The 24,590-nt window shown below is 44.0% G+C and overlaps 2 protein-coding genes across 5 annotated transcripts in view; one reads left to right on the forward strand and one right to left on the reverse strand.

The window, feature by feature from the left end:
• The window catches only part of LOC127046411 (uncharacterized), a 632,746-nt gene that overhangs the window by 343,806 nt on the left and 264,350 nt on the right, over positions 1-24,590 (reverse strand). The gene's annotated exons all lie outside the window — the stretch shown is intronic.
• Positions 1-24,590, forward strand: part of ATRN (attractin) — a 384,706-nt gene that overhangs the window by 158,811 nt on the left and 201,305 nt on the right. For all 4 annotated transcript variants that reach the window (XM_050943298.1, XM_050943297.1, XM_050943296.1 and 1 more), the window contains exon 25: positions 3,467-3,528. In XM_050943298.1, the coding sequence (XP_050799255.1) occupies positions 3,467-3,528 (62 nt within the window). The remainder of the gene's footprint in view (positions 1-3,466; positions 3,529-24,590) is intronic.

Below are 24,590 nucleotides of genomic sequence, written 5' to 3' on the forward strand. Positions count from 1 at the left end.
TTCAAATGTCTTATGAAATTCAGCAGTAGGGGTAACCACATGTCACCTATAATCTCATTTTACTATGAGATCTTACCATAATCAAATGAAAGGTACACTCTTTAATTTTTAGCTTATATCTCATTAAAATCCAGTTTTCATATAACTGAAAAGCAGTTTTATATGATACTGCACATCACTGAGTTTTCAAAAAATGTGATAGCTGAAAGAAAGCATACAAACTATCTTCTCACTACATGGAAACAGATTCTACTATCAGTGCTGTGTTGAACTACTGTGGTGAATGGTCTGGTCTCATTGCTCTTAACCATTTATTAATAATAAAAAATTATTCTTAGGCAGCTACGGTGACACTAGTTTGTGAAGGACCACAGGTCATGACTCTGTAGTTAAGATCGAGTTCCATTTTGCACATATAACCTCTTTGTTTCACATGGGAAAATACTGTACAGTGAATCCTCCCCAAAAGTACAGCACTTACTTTTTTAAAGCACAGAATAAATTTTCTAACCATTTCTAAGGAGATTTTTTTAATTAGTGCGAGTTAACATTAATCAAAAACTGGATCCATTAAGAAATTTTACATCTCACTTTTGTTTTTCCTGAATGAGTTGAATTAAAATATAACACAGACACTTCAGCCTTTCCATATAGTTAAACATTAATTAAATCTTGAGTACAGGCTGTATTCAAAGAAATTAGGCTGTACTTGAGGAAAGTTATTAATTTTTGTTGTATTTAATTATGATGATAATAGGCTACAGAGGGAGTCATGTTAAGAGCACAAGATGTTTTTAACTTGTGAGAAGTAAATTATAGAAGTCACCTGAGACTTTTTACCCTTTTACAAGATGCAAACTCCCCTGTTACGTCCTTCCAAAATGCAAGCTCTGCCAAATCAATCCAGAAACCACACTTACTAGGTCACTTATGCACCAGAGGAAACTGACTTTTCTGTGTTACCTAGAACTTATCCATCTTTTCATTTTCACTTTAATTCCTTATTCAGACTTCTGTCTGCGGCTGTCCTTTTCTAGTCATGGCTTAGAGATGAGTTCCTTGATTCTGTTATCACAGGTGCTTTACCGCTTTGGTATGCACATAAACATCTCAATTTTTTTTCTGGGATCCATCCTGCACTGAAATGGCAGCAGCTTGTTTTTAAGGTATAAATCCCACTTCGGTCTCTTTTAAAAGAAGGACTAGGCCCATAGTCATTTGTCTTCCGCTGTATTTAAAAGAGGTTCCTACCACTTGTTTAATTTTGTTTACTTGTATTTCAGTTGTATGGGCATTGACTTCCAGCATGCAGTAGCCTGATAATGATTCTTTCAAGAGGATTGTTTGCCTGTCCATTTTCTTTTTCTGCTTCTAGATTCCTTGTTCTATATAAGATTTTAGTTAAAAAAATTAGTTTTATCATATTCTCTTATTAATATAGGTCATATTGTGAATGTATGACTGTACAACATTACCTCTGATATCAGAGGGGTAGCTGTGTTAGTCTGGATCACCAACGAGTCCTGTGGCACCTTAAAGACTAAAAGATGTATTGGAGCATAAGCTTTCGTGGGTGAATACCCACTTCGTCAGATGCATGTAATGTGGGATTACCTCTAATGTTTCAGTATCTTAGACAGACAAAGTGGTTGAGGTAACATCTTTATTTTACCAACTTCTGTTGGTGAGAGAGTCTAGCATTTGAGCTTACACAGAAGAAGAAGAAGATCTGTGTGTAAACTCAATAGCGTCTCTATTTCTCCAACAGAAGTTGATCCAATAAAGATATGACCTCGGCCACCTTGTTTCTCCAATATCCTGGACCAACATGACTACAACACTACTGCATACATCTGTATCTTAGACATTACATAACATAACACTACATAACAGGTATCTTAGTTACTCTCACTTCCTGATTCTATAATATATCAGGAGCTTGAAATTATTTGATTTGTTTGAAATTATTAATATTCCTATCTTGGTATTTGTTTTAAAGAAAACATAGATTTAGCCCTCTGTGATTAAAATGTAAAGTGCTGTAAGTGCATCTCCATACATTTTCTGTCCTTTTTTTAACTGGAAAACTCAAGTAGACTGTTGGGCAGTGCATTAAAATTAAATTTAAAATATAGCTTGCTGAATCTTCCCATCGTATATAGGCAGTGGGGTTGAAAGAGTGGAATCATACAGTCTGCAGCTTTCAGTGCTGTTGGGTATAAGCTTTCCAACAAAACAGAAAGTATACCATTATGCACTCCAAAGGAGATTATAGTGTATAAAGATCATTTCAGCATATTTGTAAATAAATAGTTCTGGCCTGCTACTGTATCAGATGCAATATAATATAGATATTTAAAGCAAATTTGGCAACACAGTGTTTCTGGAAAAAATAATAAACCAATGATAATTTTTCTGGTATTCATAATATTCAACCTGTGGCTAACAGTGGGAATAGGTTAAAATTGATACCAGTATTGCTATGATGTGTCATTTAATGGGAAAATAGAAACAATTCTTTGAGACAGACTCCATAAAAATGAAAAGCTTTCCTGTATAAACTACCGGTTTCCATTTAGTGCTGGAAAAAGTTCTGATTGTTCACGAAAGAGTTAATTTCCTGTTGTGGTGCTGGGATTGATAGTCAGAGGAAATAGGAGGTACCTGGAAAGAGTTTGTGCAATATTAGCAATCACAAGTTGCCTTTCTGTTGGCTTGCCTTCCCTTTGCTTTGTTGTTTTTAACCAGACTCTCTAATCTCTCCTTTTGCCTCTAACCACCTCCCAATTTCCTGTCCCTTTCTTCCTTCTGTTTTGTGTCCAAAAAATTGGTTGTTTTTCACTTTTCAGTTTGAGTGGCTTGCAGGAAAGTGGGTTAAAATGAATGCCATAGTTGTTTTTACAGTATCTATTATCTTCTGTGTTTCATGCCTTTTTGCTGCTCTTGGTGTAAGTTCCTTATTCAAGAAGATCTTACTTTAAGAGTATTATTTCAGTGGGGCCAAGGAATCTGCTTACTTTTGAACTTTTTAGTATTTATTGTACTTTATTGGTTAATATGTCTGCAGTAATTCAAAATATTCAACTTTAGCTGTATGCTGCTGCTTCTTTGTGAGTATTGTGATCATTTCGGATTTGGAGCTTTTCAAAGATGATTACCATGTTCTTTTGCCTCATTTACCAAAGTGATATATTCCTGGATTGTAACTGGAAAAGCGGAATTATTTGTTTTGTTTTTAAAAAGAAATTTGGATGAAGCCTTTCAAACCTTAATCTGAGGTCTGTTGCTTCTTCCTCGGAATACTACTTAATATTTGTTTTTAAAAAATCAACATGGTGTACATTTTGAAGAAAATGAAGCAGTATTTCATAGTAATTGTTGATCCCAGCAGCAGTGTAATGATGAATTCTGGATATAAATTATCTGCCAGTGAAGTAACAGGAAAACATTTGCTTTTCTTTTACAGATTGCTTTCTCACAGCACAGCAACTTTATGGACCTGGTACAGTTCTTTGTGACATTTTTCAGGTACTTTTCATTTTAGGCAGATAAATATTTCAACTGTTTTAAGAAAGCTCCTTTTATCAATACACTGATTTATAGTTTATTAAAGTTAAACCATCATCTTTATCTAACATTTAAGTCTAGTGAATTGAAAGTACTACTATTAACATTTAAAATATTTTTTCTTTGTAAGGTTAAATTAGAGAAATTGGCTATACGTCAGTGCAAGCGCACACCATCCTCTGAATAAAATGAGCCCTTATCCTCAGTGTGAAACAGGTTCATGATACCATAAGAATGGAATCAACAGAAATAAAATAATAATCTATTTCCTCTTCCATTCATCTAAAGGGTGTTCTTAATAAGAACATGGGAAGTCTCCAGAACTGATGAAAATTGGATCCGTAGGATTTCATAAACTGATGTACTGGACTTCCTAATTGTAGGGACTGTTAATATTTCCTAATCTTAATAATACTGTATATAAGCTACTTAAGTAGCACTTTCAAGTAAACATTTCAAAGTGCCTTATGAACATTAAAGCCTCACAGTCCTTTGTGAAGTAGGTAAGGATTATACATGTTTTACTCATGAGTAAACACGTACAGAAATGGTGTCTTGTCTGAGCTTTTACTGACATTCAGTGGCAGAAGAGGTCATAAAACCTAAGAGCACTGATTTGGCATTTCATGAAGATCATTTATCGCGGCTCCTATATCAAACTTTTTTCGTAGTGTGGACTACATCTTAAAATAGTGCTGTGAGGACACTTTACAGTGGATGCTTGTTTACAGCAACACCTTGTAAGAGCGACGACTGCTTGTGAGCAACATTTCCCCTGGGAACACTTTCTCTGCTGTGAATTGTTGACACTCCCCATAACAGCAACAGTCGCTTCGGTGCAATGTAGCCAAAGGGCACTGATCAGTTCTTACTAATAAGCATCTACTGTATATGGTTTACTTCCTATCTCATTCATGTTGATATGGGGTAAAATCTTGTTCCCATTGAAGTAACTGAGAGGAGTTCTTCAAGTAGCGTTCTTGACAGTGCTCCACTTCAGATACACATGTGCCTCTCAAGCCCTTGATTGGAGATTTTCTGTTAGTTGCATCTGTTCAACCTATGCATGCACACTATACAACTTTGTGCCACGCTCCCAGGGCATATAGGGCTGCGCAGGCAAATCGCCCTCAGTTCCTTCCCTCTAACCTCTGCCTGAGATGGAGCTCTAGCATGACTGCCTTGTGTGTGCCTCAGTGTGTTTTGTAGTTTAGTTCAGTGTTTCTACTTAGTGTTAGTGGTTAGAATAAAATCAGTTAGATATGAGAGGTTTCCTTTTTTTCCTCCTCCCCCATTTTTTTGGTGAGCGTATTTGGTCTGGCTGGGTATGCCTGGCTCACAAGGTTTCAAAAGCTGATTCTCTTGTTGTGTGGCTGTCCCAATCAGCAACAGCCACTCTAAATGTATCCATTGTGTGGGAGAGTCTCTTATCTCCCAAAAGTGTAACTTTTGCCTGGCTCTAAAATCTAGAGCTCAAAAGAATTGAGAGCCCAAACTGAAGCTGCTGCTGATGGAACACTCCCTTTGACCTCCTTCCGAGCCGGGTCAACAGACCCCGCACCTTCCACCTTCCCTCCCCCTGCCCTTCATCTGTCTCCAGACTGTGTCGCTTTGGCTAAGATCTTCTCTAGAAGAGAGAAGATCTCAGAGGATTTAGGGAAGGTTCCAAAGCAGAGGGACTCAGTCGCCCACCACAAAGAGCCAGCTCCCAAGAAGTTCTGATCTCCTGCTAGGTTTATAGTGTTGGAGGCCTCAGTCTCTCAGCTCGGTACTTTCGAGTTGGCAGACTCTCTTCCTCTAGTACCAGTGGAGGAGACCCCAGAGGGCATCAGAGAAACATAACACTGGCAGAGCCCCAGTACCATCTGCCTCCAGATCAGCATCATCTATTTTAGACTTTACCAATGGTGCCTTCCCACTTGGCACCCTCAATACTGATCAAATCAAACCACACCCCTTTGGCCCCAATGCTTACGTACTCCAAAGGTATGTTACTGCCCAAGTCAGCTGGTGTGTCAGTACCGACCCACTCGGAGCCTCAGAAATTCCTTTACTCCATGGACTTGTCAGTGTTAGATGAGCTGGAGTCCCCACTGCTTAATGGTACTGAATGACGCTGAGTACCAAGATCACAGTCTCTAGATTACCTGTGTTTCCTGCCACTGCAGAACTCTCCACCTTTCTTTACTTGCCCCCACTCCCTCTCCCACTTTGGAGGACATTGAGGAGGATAAAGGAAACCTTCAATCAGCCTCCTTATCTGTGTGGGGTTCCCCTTTGCATCATTACAGAAACTCATATTCTAACAAAAAGACCCTCAGCCACATGAGGGATGGTGGAATCAGTCCTGGGTATCAGCCCCTCTCCTATATGGGCCTCTCCAATGATCTTACTGGGATCCTTGGGCAGCTTATTGACAGGAATTTTCCAGACCTCTGGCTCCACTGCACCAGGAAACTAGGGTCACAAATTCCCTTCTTTTTTTCTTCATCTCCAGACAAGACAGTCATGCCTCTACAATCATCGATGACTGATGATTTTCATCAATTCCAGGGCCTTGTGAAGAGAGTGGCAAACACCCTCCAGATACTTCTTGAGCAGGTTAAAGATTCACATCACAAGCTCTTGGACGTTTTCCAGAGGGTGACAGCCACCCGGGTTGTGGTATCAGTTAATGAAGCACTCCTGCATCCTGCAGAGGCTGTGCGGCAAACTCCTGCCATCATACAGCCAACTTGTAAATGGGCTGATAAGAAATATGTTACCTTCAGGGACTCAGAATTTTTGTTTCCCTACCCCCACCTAATTTCCTGGTGGTGGGTGCTGTAAATGAGTCAGACAGAATTACTCCAGATCTACTCCTTATGATAAGGACCAGAAAGGTTAGACGTTTTTGGGTGGAAGGCCTACTCCTCTGTGACCCTCCAGTTTCGTATCACAAACTATCAGGCAATCATGGCCAAGAATAACTACATGAGTTACAACAAGTTTGCTTCCTCAATTGAACGTCTTCCACAGGAGCATAGAGAACACTTCCATGCTGTTATTAAGAAGGATTAGTTATTATCCAGACCCTCTCCAAGTGTCCTTGAATGCCATGGACGTTGGTGCTAGATCCATCTCCACAGCAGTTGTCATGTGCAAGATGTTGTGGCTCCAGTTGTCAAGATTCCTGAGAGAGGTTCATAACATGGGGGAGGACCTCCTGTTTGGTCAGAAGCTCTTCTTGGGAGCTATGGATTAGTCTCTGTACGTGTGAAGGTCTCCAGGGCCACACTGAGGTATCTTGTTATATACACCCCTACAAACAAGAGGAGATTTATCAGGACTCAAACTTCCCAGAGATCGTGGCTGGCTCAGTTCTCTGGTTTTCACAGAACTGCTGAGCCTGCTAGAAAAAGACAAATTCCAAAGGAAAAGAGATTCCTACCCTCCTTCAACTAGTAAACTGTCATCTTCAAAACAGCAATCTTGATGTGTTGGTTGAGGGCTCAACTCCTTCCCCACCTCTAATTTGCAAGCTGCTACTTTCTGCATACCTTCCTGCTTTTGGAGACTGCCTTTTCCACTTATAACAAGACTAGTGGCGTATTACAACAGACAAGTCATGGAGGTTATGGAGGTTATAACTTTATATCTCATCCGCAACCACACCGCACTTCCCTATTCCACTTCTGAGAGCCCTCTCATGAGATTATGCTGAGTTAAGAAGTACATTCTCTCCTTTGTTTAGAACCATTTCCATCCACACACAGGTGGAAACTAGTTTACTCAACATATTTTCTTAGGCCAAAGAAGGACAGACTGTGGAGACCCATCTTTAATCTAAGATAACTGAACAAATTGTTAGTCTCAGAAGTTCTGGATGGTGACTGTGGCAGATCTAATCCTTTCTAAATAGACAAGAGATTGGTTTTTGGCCCTCGAACTGCAGGATGGTTATTTCCATATAGCAATATGTCCTGTGCACAGGAGATTCCTGCACTTCACCATGGGCCAGGATCATTTTCATTACTGAGTATTTCCCTTCAGCCTCTCTTTTGGCCCCAGTGGTGTTCTCAAAGGCTTATAGTGCTGGCTTATCTTTGTTGAGAAGCAATTGTAGTCTTCCTGTATCTCAATGATTGGCTACTCAAGGGCTGATCTTTTGAAGCAGTACTAAATTCCACTCATATAGCTCTTTATCTTCCAGGAGCTGGGTCTCCAACTAAACACAAAGTAGTCCAAGTCAGCCCCTGTACAGAGAATACAATTCATAGGAACATACTTGAATAGTTGCAGCCACTTGCTATGATACAGCTGGTGCTTTGCCTCCCCAGAGAATTGTAGCACACTGTACCAGGTCACAAATAGCTTCTAAGTGTTACTCAAAAACATTCCAGTGTCTGAGACACACACAGCTGCTAGATGGGCTTCAGTGCATATTTTATCTAAACACTTTGCCTTGGTCCATGCTATCAGATCTGACTCAGCACTTGGTTCTGTTGTTCTGGCTTAAGTCTTGGACTTGATTCTGAAGCTCCCTTTTTCCTGTGAGGATACTGCTCAAGAGTCACCTAAAGTGGAGCACCCCTAGGGACACTACTCGAAGAAGAAGAAAAGATTATTCACCTTTTGCAGTAACTGGTTCTTTGAGATGTTCTCCTATGGGTGCTCCAATACCTATTCTCCTTCGTCTCTGCTTCAGACTGTCCTTGTTGGATATTGGGATTGAGAAGGAACTGAGGATGGTTCACCTGTGCAGCCCTCTGTACCCTTGGATAGTGGCACAAGGTTGTATAGAGTGCATGTGCGGCCTGAACAGACACTGCTAATGGAAAATCTGATCAAGGGCTGAAGAGGTGCATATGCATCCGAAGTGGGGCACCTATAAGGATGCATATCTTGAAGAACCACAGTTACTGCACAAGGTAACAAATTACTGCACATTGAAATCAGTGGGGCCAGGATTTCACCTATGTGATGTATGTTGCAGCTGTAATTGCTTATATAGAAAAGTAATATTAGGAACGTATTTGGTCTTTGGCTGTCTCTTAATGCATTTTAGTTGCTGGACTGAGCACCATATGGTCAGTCAGCACTCTGCAAACTCCCAGCAAATGCTCTACTGATCATCAATGGTCCATGGACCAGTGCTTGAGATCCCCATGTCTAAATGATACAGTAAAATAGTATTCCTCTGATGCTATCATATTAATAAAAGCAGACTTGAAAAAAGAAGAAACAAACATGAAATATATGCTAACACAAGCCTACAATTTAAAAATAAAATTAAGAGAGTAGGCTGAATTGGAATGTTGATGGTGATGATTTTTCTGTAACTCTCCGAGAAGATGATACCATAACATTTTATTAAAAACTTAACATGCCAGAAGAATAAGACTATCGAAGTTCACAATAGTGCTGTTTTTCAATGTTTTCCATCCATCATGTATTCATTCTCTAAGTGTAGCAGTGACTATTAGCCTTCTTTCACACTATTTTGCTTCACAATCCATATAACATAGTTTATCAGGGTTGGAAGGGACCTCAGGAGATCATCAAGTCCAACCCCTTGCTCAAAGCAGGACCAATCCCCAAATGGCCCCCTCAAGGATTGAACTCACCACCCTGGGTTTAGCAGGCCAATGCTCAAACCACTGAGCTATCTCTCCCCGTTCAACCACATTAGAACAGTATAATTCATATTTGCTGTTTAGAGTTAAACTGCATTGAGATTTGTCTTGTTTTGAAATTCCATGATGGAATGTTAGTCATGGTTCCATAAGTAAGGTTGCAACCAGGCTCTATGATAAAAAAAAAAAAAAGTCTTATTTTTAGCCCCTTATAACTTTGTTTAGCAAAATAGAATTGATATGAAAATTTTCAGACTGATTTTTAAGGCGAAGGAGAATTTTTCTGCCAAGTCTGAAGAAAATTGTTAAAATTGTATTTGAACTATAGGCCATTTAAAAAATGGGGAAAAAAACACCCTAACTTTGAAATTTTGATGAATGTCTAACATTTCTTTGAGTGCCATTGGCACACAGAAAAATATCTTATTTCACTCCTTCAGATTTCCCATATAGTTGATCTTCCTTGAAAATTAATGCACAGATTGTATTTTTGTCATCTCTTTGAAGGTTCTGCATAATTATTCCCTAGTCTACATCAGCAGCCATATCTCATCCTATTGCCTCCCCTGGTATTCCAGTTATGCCAGTCACACTGTTCAGTTTGTCTTGTTTTGCATACAACTGTCTTTGTGGCGTTTTCCATGCAAACCCCATACGTAGAATGCCCTTCTTTTTCTGGTCCAACAAATCATCATCCTCTGTTCACTAAAATCCTTCCTAAAAGCTCTCTCCTCCAGGGCTGTTAAAAAGAGACAGAGTGGTCTATTGGATAGAGTACTAAACTGGGTACCAGGACATCTGAGTGTCACAGTTTCAGGGCAACTGTACCTGTATTCCCCCTCTGTGGTCCCTTGAAGGCACCCACTATTAGGCTTCCAGCTCTGAGTTCCCATCTTTCTTGAGTGGAGGTCTACGTCTCATTCCCACCTGACATGGGGATCTTTAAGGTTGCACAGTTCCCTGCTTGCACTGTGATATCCCCAGCAAGCCAGAGTGCCTAGAAGACTAGCATCTGTGGTTTGCTTTCTTTCCAGAGGCCTATGATCAGTGTATTGCCACAGTTAAAATTTACCACACAGCTCTTTCTAAGCAAGCACATTTATTATTAAGGTGAAAGCAGTACAAAGAAAACATATTAAAAACAGAGGAACCTACACACATGCTAAAAAGTTTTCCAGAGGTCACCCCCAGCTCCAACCCCAGGCTCTTGTAGGTGTCAATTCTTCAAAACCACAGTTGGGTTTTCTTTGTATTTACAAGTTCATAACCATCTCAGATTCAGAACCCAGGCTGGGCAGTTCAGCCATTTCTTTATACAGTTGGGGCCGTTGATCTCCAGTCTCCAAGGACAGATAAATCATCAGACAGTGACCCATTCTTCAGGGCGTAGCTTCAAAAGGCTGGATTTTTGTATATGTGCAGTGAAGAATTTGCATTTAACCTCCTGCTAAGTATTTCCCAGGAAAACCAGTTCACAGCATTGTCCCAAAAGTACCTTCTTCTCTGCAAATTGTTCAATATAGTCCTATATTAAAGGCCTCACATCACATCCCCTCCTCCCCCGCGACAGGTTACTTGCAGGCCCAGCCCACAATAATTCATAAACTTTGCATTTACAATGGACCCAAAAGATACTTAAATTTAATTCAATATGGTCTCCCAAGGATATCCAGGAAATTGCCATATCGACCACACTGGGTCTGTTCCCAGCTCTGCCATTGACCTGTTATGTGACCATGGTCAAATAATTTCTCCTCTATTTCCCCTGCTCTGTGCCGCTGTTTATCATCCCGCCCTGTCCTGTCCTGTCTTGTTGATTTTGATTGTAAGCTCTTCAGGGCAGGGATTCTCTCTTGTGAGTATGTACACTGCCATGTACAGTGGTGCAATATCTGGACTGGGGCCTCTAGGTGCTGCTGTAGCACAGATTATAAAAGTTATCAATACTGAATATTCCTTTGAGCTTTCCAGCACATCCTGTATCTATCTTGTTTTGTTAGGTTTTAAGCTCTTCAGGACAAGGGCTTTCTGAGTTGTGTATTGCCAAGCACATAAGTATTATTTACAGAAACTCAGCTGTACCTAAGCAAAGTTATGAACAATTTTTGTATCTGATTTTGTGTGTTCATGTGTTAGGATGTTAGGTTTTAGAACTCTCTGTATGGAGGTACAGAGCTATTTTACTGATTGCCTAACTTCTTTCAGGGTCTGTCCAGCTAAAAATGGCTTGGTTCGAACATTTCATGCTTTGCTTAGACTATGCACAGATGTTAATTGTATGGAACTAATTTTGAAAATTGCCATACTGTGTGGTACATCAGTGCGTTCGTTCTTTACATAGGAACATCAGAATGGCCTTACTGGGCCAGACCTGTGGTCCATCTAACCCAATATCTTTTCTTCCAACATTGGCCAATGCCAGGTTCTTCAGAGGGAATGCACTGAACAAGTAATCATCAAGTGATCCATCCCATTGCCCATTCCCAGCTTCTTGCAAACAGAGGTTAGGAACACTTCAGAGCATGGTTTTGCACCCTTGCCCATCCTGGCTGATAGCCATTGATGGAACTATGCTCCATGAACTTATCTAGTTCTTTTTTTTGAATCCTATTTTAATCCTTGGTGGATACAGACTAACACAGCTACCCCGCTGATACTTGTTATAGTCTTGGCCTTCACAACATCCTCTGGCAAAGAGTACCACAGGCTGACTGTGTGTTGTGTGAAGAAATGCTTCCTTTTGTTAGTTTTAAACCTGCTGCCTATTAATTTCATTTGGTTAACCCTTTGTTCTTGTGTTATGAGAAGGAGTAAATGATATTTCCTTATTTACTTTCTCCACACCAGTCATGATTTTATAGACCTCTATCATATCACCTCCCCTTTTTCCATGCTGAAAAGTCCTAGCCTTAATCTCTTCTCATATGGAAGCTCTTCCAAACCCCTAATCATTTTTGTCAAATTGGAAAAGGTTCGGAAGAGGGTATCTTTTTTTGAGATGGGGCGACCACATCTACACACAGCATTCAAGATGTGGACATACCATGGATTTATATAGTGGCAATATGATATTTTCTGTCTTATTATCGATCCCTTTCCAAGTGATTCCCAACATTCTGTTAGCTTTTTTGACCACCGCTGCACGTTAAGTGGATATTTTCAGAGAACTATCCACAATGACTCCAAGATCTTTCTTCAGTGATAACAGCTAATTTAGAACCCATTATTTTGTATGTAGAGTTGGAATTATGTTTTCCAATGTGCATTATTTTGCATTGATCAAGTTTCCAAGTCTCAGAGCTCCATACATGTGTTAATCTGTGCAAGGCTGTGCAAGGAGATGCAATAAGAGTCAAGAACTCTGTAATTTCAAAGATCCCAGTAGGATAGAGGATCAGTTACCTTGCACAATTCCAGATCTTAGCTCAGTTTATGAAAGAACAGGGAAACCTGCGGAGCCCCAAAAGCTCTACAGGGCAAACAAAGCCAGTAATCCAGTTGAACAACCATACTCCAGAGAATAACGTGACCGAGAGCTGGCTGGGACTAAACTCTACTCTGGCCTTATATTTAATTTCTTTTTTTATTTAACAACCAAGTTCCTCTCCTTTGAACGATTTGGAGCTTGAAGTTCAGTGATTCTGAATGCCTGAAGCTTCCTTTGCTTTCAGTTGGAGTTAGGGCTCTCAACAACTTTGAAAATCAGGTTCAAGTTTGCTAGTTAAATTTACGGTTATTATTCCATACAGTAGCTTTTTATTTTAAGCTCCAAAACTGTCAGCAGATAAAGGTTGAGAAAAATGGCTCTTACTGGCTCATTAATATTTCATTATAATTGAAACTGTAAGAGAAATGATATTCTAACCACTGTTAACCTTTTCTAAAACCAAATGAATTGCAGGAAACTTTTTCTTCCCCTCTCCTTCCCTTCCTGCTGTTTTCTTTCTCAAAGTTTAAGCTATTGAAAGCCTTTTTTGTATACTCTGACTGTGGTTTTTAAAAAGTGTCAATTTTTTTCTTCAAAATATATTCCTCCCCATTCCCATTTCCCTAGTAATTTTTGTAACCGTATGCAAAGTGTTTTTTATATAAAAGGCATTATGAAAAGCCTTCAGTCCCTACAAATCTCATGCCACCTACATCTGATTTCATGTCCTATTATCTTTCTACTAGCATCCTGTGTTTCTCCACAGGAATCGGTTCTGGGTCCGGTTCTGTTCAATATCTTCATGGATGATTTGGATAAGGGCATAGAGAGTACACTTATAAAGTTTGCAGACAATACCAAGCTGGGAAGGGTTGCAGGTGCTATGGAGGATAGGATTAAAATTCAAAATGAGCTGAACAAACTGAAGAAATGGTCTGAAGTAAGTAAGATGAAATTCAATAAGGACAAATGCAAAGTACTCTACTTAGGAAGGAACAATCAGTTGCACACATACAAAATGGGAAATGACTGCCTAGGAAGGAGTACTGCAGAAGGGGATCTGGGGGTCATAGTGGATCACAAGCTAAAAATGAGTCAACAGTGTAACTCTGTTGCAAAAAAAAGCAAACATCATTCTGGGATGTATTAGCAGTAGTGTTATAAGCAAGACACGAGAAGTAATTCTTCTGCTCTACTCCACGCTGATTAGGCCTCAACTGGAGTATTGTGTCCAACTCTGGCCACCACATTTCAGGAAAGATGTGGAGAAATTGGAGAAAGTCCAGAGAAGAGCAACAAAAATGATTAAAGGTCTTGAAAACATGCCCTGAGGGAAGATTGAAAAAATTGGATTTGTTTAGTCTGGAGAAGAGAAGACTGAGAGGGGACATAACAGTTTTCAAGTACATAAGAGGTTGTTACAAGGAGGAGGGAGAAGAATTGTTCTTCTTAACCTCTGAAGACAGGACAAGAAGCAATGGGCTTAAATTGCAGCAAGGGAGGTTTAGGCTGGACTTTAGGAAAAACTTCCTAAGTGTCAGGGTGGTTAAGCACTGGAATAAATTGCCTGGGGAGGTTGTGGAATCTCCATCATTGGGGATTTTTAAGAGCAGATTAGAGAAACACCTGTCAGGGATGGTCTATATAATATTTAGTCCTGCCATGAGTGCAGGGGACTGGACTACATGACCTCTCGAGGTCCCTTCCAGTCCTATGATTCTATGATCCCTCCTTAAAGCCTGCTACTTCCAGGGATATTTGCTTCTGTTTCTCCCCAGTTTCATCATAGTCTTATCTTTCTTGAGCTGGCATTCTGTGTCTTTTACTTTGAAATCTTTAGGGGAGGGATTGTGTTTTTGTTTGTTTATAAAGCTCCATATAAATTTATGTTGCTATGTAAGTGATTATCCATATATAATTCTGCTTATTTTATTTTGATGAAGTGGCTAATATGATTTTAATTTCAGGTATCACCACTGGGGGAGCGGTGTGTATAGTGGCACAATAGCTGAGGAGGCATTTCTATGTAGTATATATTGGTCTGTTTGTTGTAAGCCTTTCCCAATTGTTTTTGGAAAGCAGGAATATGTCACATTACAATAATTAAGATCTCCTGGAGTCTTGCAGTAAATGTTTTCTTTGATATTCTTTGCTTATCCATTGACTTATTTTATAGTGTCTATCACTATTTGTTACTATTTATAAAGATCACACAAAATCCCATCTCAAATCCATTTTACTGAGGAATGTTAGGGTGCTTATTCCTTCACCCTCTCACTTCCCTGGTCCTTTTCGCATGAACAGAGAGCAACAATACCCGAAGTCCGAAGGCGCAAACAATTCGATGTTTATTGGGGTAAACTTCCAGCAAGCATGATTCCAGTTTCCTTCCTTAGTGTCCCCTTCCCAGCTCTGACATCACAGAGCCTTGCCTGTGTCCCTGTTCCTGTTCCTGTTCCCATCCCTGGTTCCCATTTCCCCCTTTAGCAAAACATGATCCCAATTCCCCCAGTCCCTGTTCCCATTCTCCCCCCCCCCCCCGATTGACTGCAGACTATATAGTAAAACCTGCATTTTGCTTAGCTTTTCCTTAACCAATTATTTTACTGAAATTTAAATAACCAATCCTAACGTATTGTAACATGATTATTTAACCAATTATATTCCACCACCTTCATTGGTTTACACCCAACAAAATTAATTATGCAGCAGACAGAAACAATTACAGAACCAGAGACCATGCAAATAAACATACAAAACAATACAGAAGTGAGGATTTCACAACTACATCTATACAGACATAAGGGTTTTCCAGCTGTATCTGTGATAAGTGAGTTCTTGCCAGACAAGATGCTGTCAAACTAAGTTTCCTTTTACATCTTCTAGGCTCTACCCTTCCTCTGGAGGTGATAGGAAGATCAGGGCAGGATTCTATTCCTAATAGCCCAGTAGCACATTATTTCAATGTGACTAGTTTGGGATGTGGGGATGTGACCATACACTTCCCAGCTTATGGCTGTCTAACTACATCTTAGCTGAAGGCCTTAGCCTGTCACAATAAGAGAAGGCCATTACACAGACAGTGATTTTGATTCTTTCTTTTATACCTCTGTAACTAGCTGAGTGATAAGAATACACCTAAATTCTTAAAGTATAGGCCTTTGCAGACAGGCCTGAATATCTATATCCTAACAAGGAACAGCAAGAACTCATGTCCCTCTGATCATCATTTCTAGACACATCAGTAACAACAACCAACGAGACTCTAAAAGTAATATAGGCACACCGATTCATGAACAATCTGAAGCCAAATCTCCCTGGTATCAGCTCAGAAGACTTCTGACCCACATATGCAACCAAACATGTTGTTCCCTCCCAAAATGCAGTCTCTCCTGCCTAGTCTCTATCAGACACGGTCCATTGCTATTGTCAGCACCTTAACTACCTTGTGTCTTGCACAGACTTGAATTCCACAGGTGAGAGAGGCAGATTTCTCCTGGTGGAATGAAGTCGATCCCCACACATGATAGAGACAAGCGACAGTCCATTACAGCATAGAACATTTGAGACAAAGCAGTGAGGCTTCTCTGTGTGTTTCCCAACCCCACAAGTTCTGACAATGCAGCCAAACCTATGCAGTTGAGGAGCTGATCTCCATTACTCTACCTTCTCCTCCACCCTTGACTCCTTTGCTCCTCTGTCCTATTGTAAGGTCCACTCCCAGCCCTGATTCACCTCAAATATCCATTTCCTTCACTCCTGCTCTTGCACAGAGTTGTGTGTCTGGCAGAAATCTCATGACCATGCTGACTTCCTCTACAAGAAATTTGTTCTCTTCCTTTTGGTTTTGCCATCTTCATAGCCAAGTCGCATTGCTTCTCACCCTCGTTGAATTCCATGCATGTAATCACAACCAGTTTTTCACTATCTTTGACTCCCTCCTCAAACCTACTCTCCTACCTGTAGTTTCTGCTCTAAACAGGATCTTACTGATCTCTCCAAATTGAAATATGACAAGACCTTCCCAGATCTGGGAAATCTGTCCATACAACTTATGAATTCTGGCTGATGTTATAAAGTCCATGATAAAACAAGTTTCATAAATGCCTCTTTGTGGATGTGGAATCCATTATTTGGTGACAGAGTTGTAAGCAGTCTGTCCTAGAACAAATATAAAAGCGCATTGTTAACTTTGACTGTGATGAGGAACCTCAGGCAAGGAAATGCATGTAAATCTTTTTCACACTCTCTCTCCTCCCCTGATGTCATAGGCACAGAAGATTCTTATCTGCTAACCCTTCCATTTGCTCTAATGATCCCATGCCATCTCATCTCCCTCACCCCACTTTCATCCCCTCCTTTACCCTTTTTTCTTCCTCTGATTCGGACCCTTTTAATACAAATATGCTTTAATCTCTCACATTTTTTAAAAAAAAAAGTCCTTGATGCCACTTGTCTCCATCTACTGCTGCATCTCCCTTCTCCCTTTCTCTCTGCATTCATTGCACACACTACCAACATTATTGTCTGGTGTTCCTCTCCTCCAATTCCATCCTAGACTCTTTCCTATCCAGCTTCTGCCTTTGCACTCCACTGAAACTGCTCTCCCTAGTCTCTGACCTCTTTCTGTGTAACCTGTTCTCTATCTTCATCCTCCTCAGTCTGTCAGCCACCTTTGACACGTCAATCACATTCTTGTTCTTGGAATCCCGCCCCTCATCTTTTGCAATTCAGTCTTCCTCAAATTCTCCTACCTGTCTGTCATTTTGGCCAATCCTCCTCATCCATCTCAAACCTTTTGTGGGAGTTCCCCACACAGTTCTGTTCTTGGTCCTCTTCTCCCTCTAAACATTGTCTCTGCGCAATCCATTCACATTCATAGTCTATGTGCTGATGACTTTCAGATCTACCTCTTCACACCAGAACAATTTCCTGTCTAAACTAAAATCTCTGCCTGCCTTTCAGACCCCCACCTTCCAAATGCCCAGCTATCAGCTTCAGGTCAGCTAGCCAAAAGAGAGCTCTTAATCTCTACATGCACCGTTTCCTTTTTGAGTCACTCTGATCAACGTGATATACCTCCTTGTCACTCAGTCTTATAACCTTTGGCATCATCTTCAACATGGACCCCACTTTAGATCCTCACATTCTTCTTCGAGTGATTGCTCATGTCTGTTCCACAGTAGGTGTGCATGCTCGCCGTGTGCACCGGTGCCAGAAGTTTTTCCCTTAGCAGTACCTGTACTGGGGGAGCACCACAGTGACCCCTGGAGTGACGCCTATATATCTCACTATAAGGGAAGCCATGCTCCCCCCCCCCCCTTCAGTTCCTTCTTGCCACCAGTGAAGGTAGTCGGAACTTTGTGCTCCAGCTCTGCTGCAGCTTTTCTTCTCAACCTTAGTAGTACCATTCGTGGATTGTTTCTTCAGTTGTTAGACTGGGCTCAGGGCATGCCCCGTGTCCCAGGCTTCAAGTCATGCGACTCCTGTCGCTGTTTTATGCTTCAAAGAATCCTGTGGCACCTTATAGACTAACAGACGTTTTGGAGCATGAGCTTTCGTGGGTGAATACCCACTTCCTCAGATGCATGTAGTGGAAATATGTTTTATGCTTAGGAGTGACCCGCACACTGAGTGTCTCCGCTGCCTGAGTGTGACTCACATTAACGACCGCTGTAAGATCTGTAGGTCATTCAAGCCAAGGACTAAGAAAGAGAGAGACATTAGACTTTGAGACTCCTGATGGACCTGGCGCTGGCCCCAACTCCGGCATGCTGAACGGACTCTGCACCTGCCACCACGTCGTCGGTGTGTAGCAAGGCCCCCTTGACCAGCCGGCACCACTCTCCCTCCAAGAAACAAGGGAAGGGCCCTACTTTGCAGTGGCGCTGAAACAAGGATAGAGGGGAGACTGGTTCCATGTTAGGCAGTCCTCGGTCCTCCCCAGGCTCAAGGCCTCCGACTCAGGCTGAGCGGAGCAGCCCGGTACCATCAGTGCACGCATCCCCACAGATATGGATCCCATTGATGCCGGAGGCAATGCTGACTGCGAGAGACATCATGAGCCTGCCGGTCACGGGCATGCAGCAGGGGATGGGCCCCCGGTCCCACAGCAAGCCTCCTTTGGGTGCCCATCAAGCCTCCCCAATGAGACACAGTTCCCACTCCGAGGACTGCTCTCCGCACAGCTCAGTGCGCAGCGACCGTCTTTCTGTAGCTCACACTTGCCCTCGACCCCGGCCAGGCTATCCGGGCTGCCGCCCAGACAGGAGTCTTGGGAACCTTTGACACCGCCTGGCAGCGAGCCTAGGCACCGGGGATACTCCCCTTCTCTGCTGCTCTCGATGGGATAGACGTTGTCGTTCCGTTCCGCTTCCTGTTTGCCTCGACATCGCACTCGAGACTGCCCCTGTGATGCCTCAGCGCAGGGGCACCAGACTTCCCAATGCTGTCACGGGTAACGAAGCAGCACCCTGGGCGGATACCGTTCCTCGACGTCGAGGTCCAGGGTCCAAGGGAGACAGCGTCACAGGCACCGCCGCTCCTACTGCTCTCACGAGACAGAGCACTCAATGATGTCCTCAGCCTTGACACCCAGCCGCCCATCCTCGGTCCACACTACTCAGCCAGGACAGATAGCGCCACCGGGCTCCCAGCAGAGTCAGTGGCAAGGACAGTGGTGCCAATGGGCCCCGTAGCCACCGATGCCTGCCCAGATGGTGGCCACTAGGTTGCAGGAGCATCTCAGGCTCCATCAGCCTCATCAGGCCACCTACGAGACAGGTCGGCAGGCCACGAGTCAGCGGATCCTCACCTTATCTGGGGCTCGACCCCTCGATAGCGACCGAGGCCCTTGGCTCCGTGCGGGCCCTCTCCCCAGCACCAGATGACACCATAACGGTGCCTCCACCTTCAGTCCCACAGGAGGACTTCAAGGCTCACCAAGACCTGCTAAAGCAGGTGGCATCTAATCTTCAGCTGCAGGCTGAGGAGATGGAGGGCCCATCCAATTCGCTCTTAAATGTGTTGTCTCTTTCAGCACCAGGCTGCATGGCTCTGCGCTTGCACCAGGGTGTGGCCAACATTTCTAACACCCTGTGGCAAACTCCTGCCTCCTTGGCACCAATCTCCAAGAAGACTGAGAGGAAGTATTTTGTGCCAGCCAAGGACCACAAATACCTCTATTCCCACCGGTACCTAACTTGCTTGTAGTAGAGTTGGTGAACCACAGGGAGCAACAGGGCCAGCCTGCGCCCACCCCCAAAAATAAGGACGCCAGACGATTGGAGTCCTTCAGTAGCAAGCTTTATCCCTCTGCCAGTTTCCAGCTTAGGGTAGCCAACCACCAGGCCTTACTGAGCAGATATGACTTTAACCTTTGGGAGTCTTTGCCTAAGTTTGAGACCCTCCTCCCAGATCCGGACAGGACGGACCTCAAGGCGCTGATGGAAGAGGGAGTGGCAATGGCAAAAGCGGCCCTGCAAGCGGCATCATTCGTAGTGGACACTGCGGCCCACACAATGGCTTCCGCGATTTCCATGCATAGGGCATCATGGCTCCTCTTGTCAGGTCTGTCGTTGGAGGCTCAATTCCTGATGCAAGACCTTCCATCAAATGGAAGGGCACTCTTTATGGACGAGACAGACGTCAGACTGCATGGGATGAATGATTTCCATACTACCCTGCAGTCCTTGGGCCTCTACGTCCCTCTGGCTAAGGACAAGGCCAGGCCGCAACCGTTGGCTCAACCTATGAGGAGCAGATACAAGCCTGGACACTGTAAGGGCAAGAGGCAGGGAAAGAGACGGTTTTGACTATTTGCAGGGGTTCACTGGGCCAGTTGCCAGGGAGACCCCCTAGATAATAAAGTTTGTGTTCTGCAACCGTTGGTCTGCCTTCCGCATGACGTGGTCCCGTATAACATCGGACCAATGGGTCCACAGCACCATTTCCAGGGGCTGCATTTGCAGTTCACTTCACTCCCACCAAACCACCCGCCCTCCCCAGTAGTCCCTGGGGACCCAGAGCACGCCCTCCTGCTCGGTCAGGAGGTGGACTGTCTTCTGTACCTGGGGGTGTTGGAAAGAGTACCAATAGAATTCCAAGGCGAAGAGTTCTATTCCTGGTACTTCCTGATCCTAAAATCCAAAGGGGACCTCAGAGCCATGCTGGACCTCTGGGGCCTAAACCATTTTCTGGCCCACTCTAAATTCCACATGGTGTCCCTTGCCTCTGCTATCCTTTCCCTGGACCCAGGGGATTGGTATGCGTCCCTGGACCTCCAGGATGCGTACTTTCACATCCATATTTTTGAGGGGCACAGGCGCTTCCTTTGCTTCCTAGTGGGGTCAGACCACTATCAATTTGCGGTCCTCCCATTTGGCCTTTCTACAGCAACCAGAATTTTCATGAAGTGTATGCTGTGGTAGCGGCCTACCTCAGGTGGGAGGGAGTCCAGATCTTTCCATACCTGGACAATTGGCTTCTCAAGGGCGACTCGAGTTCCTAGGTAAAGACCCACGTGAGGCTGCACCTCTCGACGTGTGCCGGTCTCGGCCTAGTGGTGAAAGAGACCAAATCAACCTTGGTTCCAGTTCAGTGCATAGAGTTCATTGGGGCGCTTCTGGACTCCGCGAGGGCCACAGCCTCTCTCCCCTCAGACAGGTTCAAAACACTGAAGGATCTCATCCCCTCGGTCACAGACTTCCCAGTGACAATAGCAAGAGCGTGCCTTCAAATTCTGGGCCACATGGCGGCATGTATGTATGTAGTCCGCAATGCCAGACTCTGAATGAGTTCCCTCCAGCTCTGGCTAGCTTCCCAATTCTCTCAGGTCCGGGATGTGTTGGACAAGATTCTTACGGTTCTGTCCCCAATATTGTCTTCCCTTCAGTGGTGGTCTTACCCAAGCACTATACTGTAAGGGGTTCCCTTTCTGGATACGAGCTCGTCTGTAGACCTGGTAACCGATGCGTCGGACTTGGGTTGGGGAGCCCACACAAGACACATGTAGATTCAAGGGACATGGTTGATCCCGGATCTGCCCTCCACATAAATGTCAAAGAGCTCGGAGCAGTGACATTGGCATGCATGGCCTTCCACACACACCTTCGCGGCAAGGTGGTCAGAGTCCTCACGGACAACACTGCCACCATGTACTATATCAACAGGCAAGGTGGGACTCGCTCCCTGGCCCTCTGCCGGGAAGCCCTGAACCTATGGGAGTTCTGTATAGCCCACGATATCTCCCTGAGGGCCGTACGCCTCCCGGGCGTCCGCAATATGCAGGCAGATCACCTCAGCAGGATTTTCTCCCCTCAGTACGAGTGGTCGCTCCACTCGGAGGTCGCTCACTGGCTCTTCCGAGAGTGGGGAGTTCCTCGAATTGACCTCTTTACAACCTGCCAGAACCGGCGTTGCCCTCGGTTCTGCTCCAGAGGTGGGGTAGGGAGGGGTGCAATCTCCGATGCGTTTCTCCTGCAGTGGGCGGGTGGGCTCCTTTATGCTTTCTTGCATTTCCCCTCATCGACTAGGTCCTGCAGAGGATAAAAGCAGATAAGGTGAGAGTCATCCTCATAGCCCCGGCGTGGGCCCAGCAGCACTGGTACGAGACCCTCCTTTGCCTCTTGGCGGTGCCCCTGAGGATGCTGCCGCTGCGCCCAAACCTCCTCTCCCAGGATGGGGGCCGCCTCCTCCATCCCAATCTAGCCGCGCTCCACATGACAGCATGGTTGCTCTGTGGCTAGACGAGGAGGAGGGCAGGTGTTCGGAGCAGGTAAGGTGAGTCCTCCTGGAAAGCAGAAAGCTGTCCATGCACTGGATGTACATGGCGAAGTGGTCTAAGTTCTCCAAGTGGGCGAATGAGCAGGGAGATTTCCCCTCCTCTGCGCCCCTCCAGCTCATTCTGGACTACCTCCTGTCCCTTAGGGCCCAAGGACTGGCACCAACCTTGGTCAGGGTACACCTGGTAACCATATCGGCCTTCCACCCGCTGGTGCAAGGGCGCTCGGTCTTCTCCCACTCTGACCTCCCATTTTCCTGAAGGGCCTCGACCATTCATTTCCAAACGCTAGATCCCCTGTGCCACAATGGGACCTAAGCCTGGTTTTGTCCCAACTCAGTGGGCCTCCCTTTGAGCCCTGGGCCACATGTTCCTGGTCTAACCTCTTGTGGAAGGTGACCTTCCTTGTAGCAATCACATCTGCCCGGTGGGTCTCAGAACTTAGGGCCTTGACCTCGGAGCCCCCCATACGGTCTTCCGCAGGGATAAAGTCCAGCTTCACCCACACCCTGTGTTCCTCCTGAAGGTGGTCTTCACCTTCCATATGGAATGGAGCATCTTTCTCCCCGTGGTCTGTCCTAAGCCCCATTCCTCCAACAAGGAACACCACCTCCATACGCTCTAATGTGCTTAGGGCACTGGCCTTTTATCTGGAATGGACTAAGCCATTCAGGAAATCCTCGCAACGTTTTGTTGCCTCGGCCAAGAGGGTGAAGGGGCAACCTATCTCCACCCAGCGTCTTTCCCGCTGGATCACCTCATGCATACACACATGTTATGATCTGGCAGGGGTTTCCCTGCTACCGATCATTAGGGCACACTCTACGAGGGCTCAGGCCTCATCAGTTGCCTACATTGCCCGTGTCCGTACCCAAGACATTTGTAGGGCGGCCACTTGGACCACATTTATTTCGCATTACGTGATCATCGCCAAGTCTAGGGATGACGCTGGATTTGACAAGGCAATACTCCGTCCTGGTCTATTGTGAACTCCTACCCACCTCCAACAGATATTGCTTGGAATCACCTACTGTGGGATACACATGAGCAATCACTCAAAGAAGAAAGTACAGTTACTTGTTCCATAACTGGCTTTTTTCGAGATGTGTTGCTCATGTCTTTTCCACATCCTGCCCTCCTTCACCTCTGTCAGAGTTGTCCGGCAAGAAGGAACCAAGGGTGGGGGGAGCGAGTGGTTCCCCTTATAACATGATATACAGGCACCACTCCAGGGGTTGCCACGGTGCTCTCCCAGTACGAGTACTGCTAAGGGTAAAACTTGCGGCACCGGTGCACGTGGCAAGCGTGCACACCTACTGTGGAATAGACATGAGCAACGCATCTCAAAGAATGCCAGTTACAGAACAGGTAACTCCTTGCAGGCTATCTCCAAATCTTTCTATTCTTGCTGCACAAGATTTCTAAGATAACAGCCTTTCCTCTCCATCCACACAGCTGAAACTCTTTCCCAACCTCTGCTCACGTCGTGTTTCAACTACTTTAACATCCTCTTCTCTGGTTTGACAAAAGCAATGTTACCCCATAGCTACCCATTCAGAATCCTGCTGCAAAGTTAAACTTTCCTGGCTCATCACTGACCACATCACATCCCTCTTTACATCCCTCCATTGGTACCCATTCTCCATCACATCAAACACAAACTATTTATCTTCCCATGGAAGGCCCACCACAGCGTCTCTACCCTACCTATCATTTCTCATACGCTGTTGAGATTCCTATCTCTGATCAGCCCATAATGCAAGCCTCCATCACCCCCTTCCCCTTGTTTGAAAATTTAACAAGTGTCTTCATGCTTTCTCCTATGTTGTCCCTCATGCGTGGAAATTATTTCTTGTAATGTTCTGCAAAATACCTTACTATCCTCCTTGAAATATCTCCTTAAAACTCTTCCTTTGCAGTGAAGCCGATAAAGAAAAAATATGTAATGGGTGAGCTGAGACCAGCACCTATCTACAATGTGTAGGAAAATTGCTGCCTGGGTGCCGTCATAAGCTGGAGGTTTCATGCTGCCAATATTAAAACATCCTTGGAATTTTTAAACATCATTGATGACAGATTCCAAATTCAAAAAGTGTTACAGCTAACACCAGGGAATTCTGTTTATATTAAAATTTATCCTAACAGATAAAGAGAAGCTGATCACAGAACTAACAATTAATGGCAATTTAGGTCAAGTGAT

This window comes from Gopherus flavomarginatus, chromosome 3 (assembly GCF_025201925.1).
Source record: "Gopherus flavomarginatus isolate rGopFla2 chromosome 3, rGopFla2.mat.asm, whole genome shotgun sequence".
In the NCBI taxonomy this organism is placed as follows: Eukaryota; Metazoa; Chordata; order Testudines; family Testudinidae; genus Gopherus; species Gopherus flavomarginatus.